This window comes from Thunnus albacares, chromosome 3 (genome assembly GCF_914725855.1).
Source record: "Thunnus albacares chromosome 3, fThuAlb1.1, whole genome shotgun sequence".
NCBI classification, from domain to species: domain Eukaryota; kingdom Metazoa; phylum Chordata; class Actinopteri; order Scombriformes; family Scombridae; genus Thunnus; species Thunnus albacares.
In genome coordinates, this window is record NC_058108.1 from 8,130,140 (window position 1) to 8,142,663 (window position 12,524).

Here is a 12,524-nt window from a genome sequence, read left to right on the forward strand (position 1 = left end):
TGTATGAAAATAACTCCTGTCATATCACACAAAGAGACAGTGCTGAGAGGCAGTTGTAGACAGATGGATGACATAAAGATTATAACGTTTGCTAGCAACAATATCCATTCAGCAGGAGGTTAACCAAACAGTGAACAGGTGCATGAACAGAGAGGCTTTAGGAGACACAAACAAACCTTTTTTATTTAAGAGTGAAGCACCGGAGTCGTGGCGCTCGATGGTCTGAGGCACAAAACTGTGTAACTGCTGGTTGGTTTCTCATCTCCTGTTTCACTTGTTGGGTCCTTTTTTTTGTTTGAGTGATTTTAATTGATCATGTTAATGTGTCTCCCTATCCAGGTAGTGAACCTGTTCAACATGTTCATAACGTACGGCGACACGTTTCTTCCCACATCCAACAGCTACGACGAACTGTACTATGAAATCGTACGAATGCACCAAGTCTTTGACAACCTCTACTGTATGGGTATGTTTCTATGCATTTCAGAATTTAATTCTCCAATGTGAGAATTTGCTGCTTTCTTTCATTTTTATATCATTGGAAAGTTCATATTTTTTGATTTTGGACCGTTGGATGGACAGAACAAGACATCTGAAGACATCACTGTGTTGTCTGACATGTGTTACACCCTGTGATGAATTGATTCATTGAGAAAATGCTTAACGACAATAAAAATGTTCATCCTAGATTTTACAGATGTGTAAGTGTGGCTGTATGTGCGTCTGATTCTATTTGTATCTGTCGTTCTCTGCCTTCCAGTTCTGAGAGTATCAACTAACACGGGCCAATGGAAGGAGGCAGCCAGTAAAGTCACACATGCCCTTGTCAACGTTCGGTAATAACACACACACACATACACACACGCACATACACACACCCTTAAATAGACATACTATATGCTGAGAAGGAGAAAAGAGTCATATTGGATTGAAGGGAATTGCAAACAAGACTGGGATGGGGAAAGGTCAAAACAAAGTGAGTGAAGTTAAGTCTTTGGAACTGTAATTTGGGTGCTCTATCCCCAGCCTATTCCTCTTTTTCCTCCCTCCATTTCTTCCCCTTAGGCTCCTCGATCATTACTAAGCCTTTATCTCCTTCACCCTAACCCCGCTCCACACACATACTCTGTCTTTTCTTGGCTCTTCTTTCCTATAATCTTTATTTCTTCCACCCTCATCTCTTAAGGGATGATCCTTTGGGGTCACCCTGGCTTGCAGGTCCCTAAGGAGCACCCATACGAGCGGGATTCTCCCCCAGGATTCACCCACTCGACCGGGCTCTTGATGGAGCTACTCCGCTGCTTAAATTGGCAGTTATAAGGGTCGAGGGGGAAGGCAGGGAAGTCAGATTGAAAGAGTAATTTTGGAAAGAATAAATAAATGAAGGCAGAGAGATATAAAGAACCCGGGGAGACTGTGTTGAAATCAAACCAATTCCATTTTACTCCCATCAGTTCATTTCTCCGTACGCTGGCTTCCCACACGTAAAATGACAGAATGCAGACTAACCACTGCGGAGAATTCTCTGCTTTTTTGTCACTCTAATTTATTTGATATATGAATCTCTCTAAGCCAGTACAAAATAAGCCATTTCATCTCACAGCCGTTCTTATTGCATTAACTTATATTTGGGCTATAAAGCAGTTTATTTCATAAAAACGAATGCTAATGCTGGAAAAGATTGCCTCTCAATGTACATCTGAAATTCCCTGGTGTGCTCACACAATATGAGGTAGGCACTGAGATGGAACTGAGTAAGAATGAATAGAAAGGAGTTGTGGTGTTAAACAGCCGGTCTGTAACTCAGCTCATGAACTGTCTCGACTTCAAACCTGCACACCTTAAATATTATTACATTAGTAGTTTGCACCTAAACAAGAGCAACTTTTGTTTGGGGTGGGGGCAAAAGTATGTGGACACTTCTGTCCATCTATCTTTGTGTACTTTAGATCTGGGGCTGTTTTTCATGGTTTTGGCTCCATTTAAATCAATCAATCAATCAATCAATCAATCAATCAATCTTTATTTATATAGCGCCATATCACAACAGAAGTCATCTCAAGGCACTTTTCACATAGAGCAGGTCAAGACCGTACTCTTTAATTTACAGAGACCCAACAGTTCCCCCATGAGCAAGCACTTGGCGACAGCGGTAAGGAAAAACTCCCCTTTAACGGGTAGAAACCTCAAGCAGACCCCGGCTCTTGGTGGGCGGCCATCTGCTTTGACCGGTTGGGTTGAGAGAGAGAAAGAGAGAGGGGAAGGGGGAGGGGGGACAGCAGAAAAACAATGACAACAACAAACAACAACAAGCACAAGCATCAACAGACAGGGAAGGATGCCATCAGGACTGTGAAGAACCGCAAAGGTTCGGCCCGGGAGTCAGGTTTTCCTGTGAGATGAGAAAGCACAAAAAACTCCGGGGAAGAAGCAAAGTTAGTGACATGCATTGATGTTACATGAATGCATACAGATGGAGAGGAGGAGGAGGAGAGAGGAGCTCAGTGCATCATGGGAAGTCCCCCAGTAGTCTAGGCCTATAGCAGCATAACTAAGGGCTGATCCAAGGCGAGCCTGGTCGGCCCTAACTATAAGCTTTATCAAAAAGGAAAGTTTTAAGCCTACTCTTAAACATAGAGAGGGTGTCTGCACCCCGGACTGAATCCGGTAGATGGTTCCAAAGAAGAGGAGCCTGATAGCTGAAGGCTCTGCCTCCCATTCTACTTTTAAAGACTGTAGGGACCACCAGTAAGCCTGCATACTGGGAGCGCAGTGTTCTAGTGGGGTAATACGGTATTATGAGCTCTTCAAGATATGATGGTGCCTGACCATTAAGGGCTTTGTAGGTTAGGAGAAGGATTTTAAATTCTATTCTAGATTTTACAGGAAGCCAATGTAGTGAAGCTAAAATGGGAGAAATGTGATCTCTTTTTCTAGTTTTAGTCAATATACGTGCAGCTGCGTTCTGGACCAGCTGGAGAGTCTTTAGAGACTTGTTAGGGCAGCCTGATAATAAGGAATTGCAATAATCCAGCCTAGAGGTAACAAATGCGTGAACTAGTTTTTCTGCATCTTTTAGGGACAGGATGTGCCTGATTTTTGAGATATTACGTAAGTGAAAAAAGGCAGTCCTTGAAATTTGATTTATGTGGGAGTTAAAGGACATATCCTGATCAAAGATAACTCCCAGATTCCTTACGGTGGTGCTGGAGGCCAGGGTAATGCCATCCAGAGCAGCTTTGTCATTAGATAATGTGTTCCTAAGGTGTTTAGGGCCAAGCACAATAACTTCAGTTTTATCTGAATTTAGTAGTAGAAAATTGCAGGTCATCCAGGTCTTTATGTCGTTAAGGCATGTTTGGAGTTTAGTTAACTGATTGGGTTCATCTGGCTTCATTGATAAATATAATTGGGTATCGTCTGCGTAACAATGAAAATTTATGGAGTGTTTCCTAATAATGTTACCTAAAGGAAGCATATATAAGGTGAATAGAATTGGTCCAAGTACAGAACCTTGTGGAACTCCGTGTCTAACTTTTGCCTTCACGGAGGATTCATCATTAACATGTACAAACTGAAATCGGTCTGATAAATAAGACTTAAACCAGCTTAATGCAGTTCCTTTAATGCCAATTAAATGTTCCAGTCTCTGCAAAAGGATTTGATGGTCAATTGTGTCAAATGCAGCACTAAGATCTAACAGGACAAGTATAGAGACAAATCCTTTGTCTGATGCAGTTAGGAGGTCATTTGTGACTTTCACCAGTGCTGTCTCTGTGCTATGATGCGCTCTAAATCCTGACTGAAAATCCTCAAATAAACTATTGTTATGTAGAAAGTCACATAACTGATTGGAGACTGCTTTCTCAAGGATCTTGGATAGAAATGGAAGGTTAGATATAGGTCTATAATTGGCTAAAACACCTGAATCCAGAGTAGGCTTTTTAAGAAGAGGTTTAATTACAGCTACTTTAAAGGACTGTGGTACATAGCCTGTTACTAAAGACAGATTGATCATATCTAGTAGAGAAGTGCTCACTAAGGGTAAGGCTTCCTTAAGCAGCCTAGTTGGGATGGGATCTAAGAGACAGGTTGATGGTTTAGCTGAACAAATCATTGAAGTTAGTTCAGACAAGTCTACTGGAGAAAAACAGTCCAAATATATGTCTGGATTTACTGCCGTTACCAAGGTTCCTGTGTTTGGGGAGAGAACGGTGCCTGTTGAGGGCAGGAGATGGTTAATTTTGTCTCTAATAGTTATAATTTTATCATTAAAGAAGCTCATAAAGTCGTTACTACTGAGAGCTATAGGAATACATGGATCAGTAGAGTTATGACTCTTTGTCAGCCTGGCCAAAGTGCTGAAAAGGAACCTAGGGCAGTTTTTATTCTCTTCTATTAATGCTGAGTAATAGGCGGCTCTGGCATTACAGAGGGCCTTCCTATATGTTTTAAGACTATCTTGCCAGACTAAGCGAGAATCTTCTACTTTGGTGGAACGCCAAATCCTTTCCAATTTTCGCGATGTTTGCTTTAATTTGCGGGTTTGGGAGTTATACCATGGAGCTAACCTCTTACGTTTTATTATCTTCTTTTTTAAGGGGGCGATGGAGTCGAGTGTTTGTCTTAGTGAGCCTGCAGCACTATCAATAAGATTATCAATTTGGGAGGGACTAAAGTTAACATAAGAGTCCTCTGTAGTATTCAGACATGGCAGTGAATTCAGTATTGACGGAATTGCTTCCTTAAATTTATCTACAACACTATCAGATAGACATCTAGTGAGGACATTTTTATCTAATGGTGTGTAATCCAGTAATAGGAATTCAAAAGTTATTAAAAAATGATCTGATAAAATAGGATTTTGTGGAAAAATTATTAAATGTTCAATTTCAATCCCATAAGTTAGAACAAGGTCTAGGGTGTGGTTAAGACGGTGAGTGGGATTATTTACACACTGAGAGAAGCCAATTGAGTCTAATAATGAGAGAAATGCAGTGCTGAGACTGTCACTATCAACGTCCACATGAATATTAAAATCACCTACTATAATTACTTTATCTGTACTAAGGACTAAATACGACAAAAACTCTGAGAATTCAGATAGGAATTCAGAGTATGGGCCAGGAGGACGGTACACTATAACAAATAGAACTGGCTGTAAAGTTTTCCAGGTTGGCTGAGAGAGACTAAGAACAAGGCTTTCGAATGAGTTATAATTAAATTTAGGTCTAGGGTTGATGATTAGGCTTGAGTTGAAAATGGCTGCAACTCCTCCTCCTCGGCCAGTGTCTCGAGGAATATGAGTATTAATATGACTGGGGGAGTGGATTCATTAAGGCTGACATATTCTTCATGACACAGCCATGTTTCAGTGAGACAAAATAAATCAATACGATGATCTGAAATTAAATCGTTTACTAAAACTGCTTTAGATGAAAGAGATCTAATGTTCAAGAGTCCACATTTAATTATCTTATTTTGTTGTACTATTGCAGTAGTGGTTTTAATTTTTACTAGATTTTCATGAATGGCTCTTCTTTTATATACTTTGGATTTAATTGATTTATGTGGTCGGGGGACAGACACAGTCTCTATGTGGTTTTGGGTGGGTAACTGCTCTAATGGAAGCGCAGAGAAGCGTGTAGGACTGCAGCTCTGCCTCCTGGTCTCAACTCTGGGTTGTCATGGTTTTGGTTTACTAATAAACTTGGCCATATTTCTGGATATCAGAGCAGCTCCATCCAAAGTGGGATGTATGCCGTCTCTCCTAATCAGACCAGGTCTTCCCCAGAAAGTCTGCCAATTATCTATGAAGCCCACATCGTTTGCTGGACACCACCTCGACAACCAGCGGTTGAATTGTGACATGCGGCTATACATGTCATCACTGGTCAGATTAGGCAGCGGTCCAGAGAAAATTACGGAGTCCGACATTGTTTTAGCAAATGTACACACCGACTCAACATTAATTTTGGTGACTTCTGATTGGCGTAATCGGGAGTCGTTGCCGCCGACATGGATGACGATCGTACCATATTTACGCTTATTCTTAGCCAGCAGTTTTAAATTTGACTCAATGTCGCCCGCTCTGGCCCCAGGAATACATTTAACTATAGCTGCTGGTGTCGCTAACTTCACGTTTCTGACTATGGAGCTGCCAATAATCAGAGTTTGTTTCTCAGCGGGTGTGTCGCTGAGTGGGGAGAACCTGTTAGAAACATGAACTGGTTGGTGGTGAACCGTGGGCTTCTGCTTAGGGCTATGCTTCCTTCGGACAGTCACCCAGCCGCCCTGGCTTCCCGGCTGCTCGGGAGCTACCGGGGGAGTGGGAGCTACGCTAGGTCGGCCCGCACCGGATACTAGGGGCTGGCTAACTATATTAGCAGCTGATTGTTTTTCCATGGTGCGGAGCCGCGCTTCCAATTCACTAAGCCTTGCCTCCAGTGCTGCAAATAGACTACATTTATTACACTTATCACTATCACTAAAGGAGGCAGAGGAGTAACTGAACATTTGGCACACCGAGCAAGAGAGAGCAGGAGAACGAGAGGGAGAGAGAGAAGCCATCGCTAACTGCTTAGTTTGAGTTAGCTGCTAGTGCTAGCTGCAGAGCTAAAGTGACTAACAACTTGTGCGATTAGCGAGAAAAGTCGTTAAGAGAAAAGCGCTGAGAGTGCTTGTGTAAAACTAGCGAAAGTTTAAATATACAGCAGATATTAATCAACAGTAATGTGATATATCTAGGAAAATCAACTGAGATGAGAGCAGCAACAACGCTATCAGTATACACAGTCGGCAACCGGAAATGATACAATACGCTTACCGTAGCACGTCAGCACGTCAGCACGTCGAATATGCCTGTAAAGTAAATCTTGCTGCTATAGCACACTGTCCACACAAAGCCTTTTAATTTCTCATTTACATATTTTTTTGTTTCTGTTGTCAGACAACAGAAAGTTTGATTGAAGATGTCAAATACTATTTTTTAACTAACCAGTCACTCCCAAGCTTCTGCACATCGGTACATCATGATGTCATGATGAATCTGACAAATTAAACATAAATACAAGTTAATGACAATAGTTTTGCTGTGAAAATTAGAGGCGACAAAAGGGTGACACTGCCACATATACACTGCCGCTGACTGGAAAGGCTTCATCATTGTCTCTGTGCACACTAAACTACCAAGCCAGTATTTGAAGATTCATCCACACTTGTTTTGGAAAAGTTTTTGGGTTTGAAAAACCCCAGTTTAATGTCGACGGCATCCTGAAGCAGAGAGAAAAAGAGCCATAGAAGAGTGTGCTTCCAACAGCAGCAGCAGCAGGGGGAAGGCCTTTTCCTGTTTCAACATGACAAGACGTCTGTGCACAAAGCAAACTACATAAAGAAAACGGTTTTCCTAGTTTGCTGTAGAAGAACTTGACTGGCTTGCACAAAGCCCCATCCTTTAGGATCACTGGAACGCAGACAGGCAGGTTTTATCACTCGGCATCACTGCCAGACCTCACTAATACTCATGTGGCTGAACAAATCTCTGCGGCCAGGTTCCAAAATCTTGCAGAAAGCCTTCCCAGAAGAGCTGAGGCTGTTAGAGCAACAGAGTAATGCTGATTGATTTGGAATCAGATGTTCAGGTGTCCAAATAGTGTACATCTTTTAACTTTTCAGAAAATGTCCACTTTGTATCACTTCAGAAATGCAATGTGTTTTTTTTGTCTTCAAGGGCCATCATCAACCATTTTAACCCGAAGATCGAGTCGTACGCTGCTGTGAACCACATCTCCCAGCTGTCTGAAGAACAGGTAAACACAGCATACTGAACCACCTTTTACACTTTTGACTAAAAACTTCAGGAACATCTCAGAGCCATTTGGGCCGGACTCCACTAAAACACCGCTCTGTTATTTCAAAAGCAAACCCTATGAATTTTTTAGCACACAATTGAAAACACTCTGACTTGTTCGAGAGGGGGGTTCACTGCATTTTAGTAGTAGTGAGTAGCAACAGCTGTTGACAGAGATGAATGACTCAGACATCGGTTATTGTGATGAGACACCTAGAGCAGCGGTTATTACCACACACCACAGAGCTTAGAGCTCATCATGGCTGATTCATAGCACACAGTTCAGGCAGGTGGGAGGACAAATACAGACTCCAAACAGTTTACACTATACATGACAGATGGTGACACAGGTTTTTGGTTATTGTCACTTGTCGAGACTCTGAAAAGCCAACAACTTTTCATAAATTCCTTACATACATCCGCAGCCATCCTTGTAGAAAAGGAGACGGTTTATCTACACAATAAGAGTCCCACTGTCTTGTAAACACATAAACACAGGGTGCACACGGAGCCATTAAACAACTGGGAAACGTTTGAATCGCTTTTGAAACGAGTTATTTCCTCATCATCAGTGAGAACCTGAGCCTGGAAGGAGGCTGAATTTCACCAATACGAGCGCCGTGAGCTCCATTTGAGACTTTATCATTAATGTCAAATCAGCGCACGGCGAGGATAGGAAAATACAGCCGGAAGAGCTCTTTTTTAACATACAGATAAGAGAGTAATGGATTCAGTCATTATACTCCCCAATTACCTCTCTTGCTTTTATCTGCTAGATTTATTCACAACAAAGAAGGAAGGCAGAATTTAGCTGTGGTGTCATGAGCTTTTTATAACTGCTAGTTTCCGGCAGTCTTTTAGTATTAGTTAAAGAAGACCCAGTCATTGTGGAAGAAAAGAGTAAAGCTGAAAAAAAACCCTACTTGTCTTTAAGTAGTTTGTGACTAGAAGTACTAGTAATATCAAATGAAGAATGAATTCTAAAAATAAAATCTCCAATTTGAATATTTAACCAGATATTCAACCAGATGAATTACGGATGAATCTCGTGTCATTCTGCGAGATCAGTTGTGGTGCCAAAACAAATCTTTGCATTGATCGGTATCAGCTAGCAAGTTTACATCCTGTTCAAAACTTCTGATACAATATTTTCATGCTGACACTCTTTATATAGATATAAAACACTGTTGGACACAATACAAAATGATATCGGGGTCCATTTAAGAAAAGCTGGGATGCAGATTATAAATGCTGAGCTATTCAGCTGTCAGACGTCTTATTTAAAACAAACTGGTTTTAGTAATTGTATTGTAGTTTAAGTCCACTGTGCCTAGATTATGTAGGAAAATATGAATATCTGATTAAGACTTGTATTGGCAGGTAGTCTGTATGAAATGACTCAAATCAAGGGCAAAACCTCCATCGGGACTCCTGTAATGTAACAGCTTATTTCTTGTGTTGGGGTAATGTCTCTTGATTTTTCTATAAAGATTTGATGGTTACAGAATATACAGAACTATAAAATGTTGATCCTGCATAAGCTGGTTGGTAACATGAATGATAACAGTAATTCCATTTGTTCTGCTCTCATGCTAGCAATCCGTTTTATGATTATAAAGGTAGCTCAAATAGGCAGGAGAGAATTGACTGAAGCACGGTAAGAGCTTTTCAACCGAACAAAAGACATCTTCCCGCTGGCTGAACAAAATATTGCTCAGAGTAAATGGATACACAAGATAGAGACAAATGTAAATTAATTAAAAAAACAGCTCTTTTCCTTTGATTGGGTCCCACTGACGAACATTAATATAACCAGAGTAGCTGTCAAGTGTCCTGCACACAGCTGTGGACTCACACCTGTATCACAGGGCAGAGCCAAGGTAGAGAAAGCAAGCGTAGATGATGATACCTCCACACCGGTGACAGCTGTGGCCAGAGGTATGATGTTTTCGAGTTGTCTGTCCGTCCATATCTCAGGAACACCTTGAGGGAATTTCTTCAAATTTGGCACAAACATCCATTCGGACTCAAGGATGAAGTGATTAGATTTTGGTGGTCAAAGGTCAAGGTCGCCGTGATCTCACAAAACACATCCTCATAGTCAGTGTCAGTTTCACACCTGGGTGAGTTGATCCGACGGCTGAATGAGCTGCCCATCTGCCATAACTCCTAGAGTGGGTGAGAGGAGTTATCCAAGATGGCTTTGATCTTGTCCCTCGTCCTCCTCTCCCCCCCACTGCCTCCACACTGTCCAGTTCCAACCTGATCACCTAGCTGGCCTTCCTTAACAGCTTGTTGAGACTGCTGACCTCTAAACCATGATGCTAAAAACAGAGCACTGGCTACTACAGACTGATAGAAGATCTGCAGGAGCGTGCTGGACACACTGAGGGATCTGAGTCTACTCAGGAAGAACTGTATCCTCTGTCCCTTGCTGGAGAGGGCTTAAGTGTTGAGAGTCCAGTCCAGTTTATTTTTGATTTGGACCCCAAGGTACTTATATGAGTCCACCATCGTCACCTCCTCTCCCTTGGTGATAATCAGGACAGGAGGCCTCCTGTTCCTCTTGTAGTCCACCACAAGCTCATTGGTTTTGCTGATATTGAGCTTCAGGTGATTATTGTTAAACCATGTGACAAAGCTCTCCATCAATCCTCTTCTGTAAAAATACAGACATGGATGTAAACTGCAACTCGACTGGTTGGCTGAGGCGTACAACTCCGAGGTGGTATTTCTAGTTTTTAATGAAGTGTGAAACCTTACATGTCCGCCGCTCTGTCTTTTGACTCACACAAACACCAACTACCTGCTCTCGATCCGCCCGGAGCGTCTTCATTCCCTACAGTGACACGAGAAGATGGATGGCCTCCAGAAACAACACGGCATTACAATGAGCTGCTGTACGTGCCGCCCCGTCTGTCTCTCACACACACACACACACACACACACAACACAATATTACAGTCAAACACACTTCAGTACACAAAGCTGATTTTGTATCCGCACTTCAAGATAAACACAATGACAACCGCAAGCACACAATCATATCTGCTTAGTGATGCGGAAAGTTTCCGAACGGAGTCAAGCGCGTGCGAAACACTGCACCAAACACTCATCAACCCCGTCTTTGCTAAAGCAGCACATAACGGTTCTCTTGTCTTCACTTGACTTTTCCTTAATTCTACGTTTACTTTTCCTCAATTTTCTGTTTTTGCTTCAAACCTGTTTGCCGCGGCCCCTCCTCCTTTCATCTCCTCTGTCCTTTTCCATTTCCCTGCCCCGCAAGGAAAAAACGTCAACACACATTAGCCGAGGTTACCGTTCAAACCTACCTCCACATTTCCACAGAAAGGGGAGGGTGATGGATAACTGTGAGGGAGAAGGAAGCAGAAAGAGAGAGAGGGAGAGAGGGAGAGAGAGAGGGAGAGATGGGGAATGAATTTTTTATCAGACTACCGTCAGAGGTAGAAATAAAAACAACAGCATTTCTTCCCCCCTGAGCAGAGCTGTAGATTTATTAGAAGAAAATAAAAGGAAGAATAATGTTTTTCCTGTTCCTGACTCTGTTAATGAATTTTAAAAATGATGATTCAGCTGTACAGGAGATGTACCGCCAGTGCGTAAGGAGAATACGTACGTGTTATGTGTGCATACAGTTAATGGTAGTTTAAGCTAACAAAGATATAGGATGGATAAAAGCCTGAGTTTTATGAGAGGAGTCTGTATGGTCATTGAGCTTCTCCGGTAGGCATGACGAAGTGCGGCTCATGCATCCCGATGTGAATGTTTCATGCTGTGTGGAAAGTGTTGCGGGAGCATTAATGAAAAGGGTCTGGTTAGGGACTATTTCACGGCTGAAAGGGGGAATGGCAGGGGCGGAGGTGTGGAGAATCTCTGCATAATTACCTCTGATTCCAGCCCTCCTTCTTATCTCAGCTGGACTTTACTTTAGGCAAGTGTGTCAATGCATTTATTACCAGAACACACACACACACACACACACACCCACTGTATTATACATCACACACACTACAGTTGTGCCCTGACCTTAAAATGATGAAGTGAGTCCTTTCAAAAATAACCCCTATATAGAAAAATGTCCATTGTGAAGGTCTTCAAGTCACACTGAATGTCACTGGTACATGTGCACACACACACACACGCACACATGCACACACACAGACTCTTAAGAAGTCCGTATATTCCGCCAAAAAAGGATTATGGTTAAAAAAAACAAAAAAAGGGAAAGAAAGCAAATAAAATGCCTTTCTGCCCTTTTATCCAAATGACCAATCACATCTCAGATAAGTAAGTAAGCAGTTAGTGACTGGAAATAACTCTGAGGGGAACCAGATTATACTGTTTCACATGATCCCTCATGAATAAAATGTTGTAATAAAGTATTAAACACTAATTAATATTTGACAGTTCAGTGACTGTTCGACTCAAGCGTTTGCTGCATGATGCATTACCACTCTGTGTTTTATGCAACACACCCGTTCAGTTTCTGTTTCCCTCACCTTTTGCCCCGACAGGTGTTGGAGGTGGTGCGGTCCAACTACGACACACTGACCCTCAAACTGCAGGATGGTTTGGACCAGTTTGAGAGATACTCAGAGCAGCCAAAAGAGGCAGCTTTCTTCAAGGAGCTGGTAAGAGAAGAGGGGGGGTGGGA

General features: G+C 42.1%; 1 protein-coding gene across 1 annotated transcript in view; it reads left to right on the forward strand.

Moving 5' to 3' along the window:
* Positions 1 to 12,524, forward strand: part of armh3 (armadillo like helical domain containing 3) — a 29,941-nt gene that overhangs the window by 14,124 nt on the left and 3,293 nt on the right. Inside the window, exons 22-25 of the mRNA XM_044346150.1 lie at positions 340 to 466; positions 761 to 836; positions 7,730 to 7,808; positions 12,385 to 12,501. Coding sequence (XP_044202085.1) covers positions 340 to 466; positions 761 to 836; positions 7,730 to 7,808; positions 12,385 to 12,501 — 399 coding nt within the window. The remainder of the gene's footprint in view (positions 1 to 339; positions 467 to 760; positions 837 to 7,729; positions 7,809 to 12,384; positions 12,502 to 12,524) is intronic.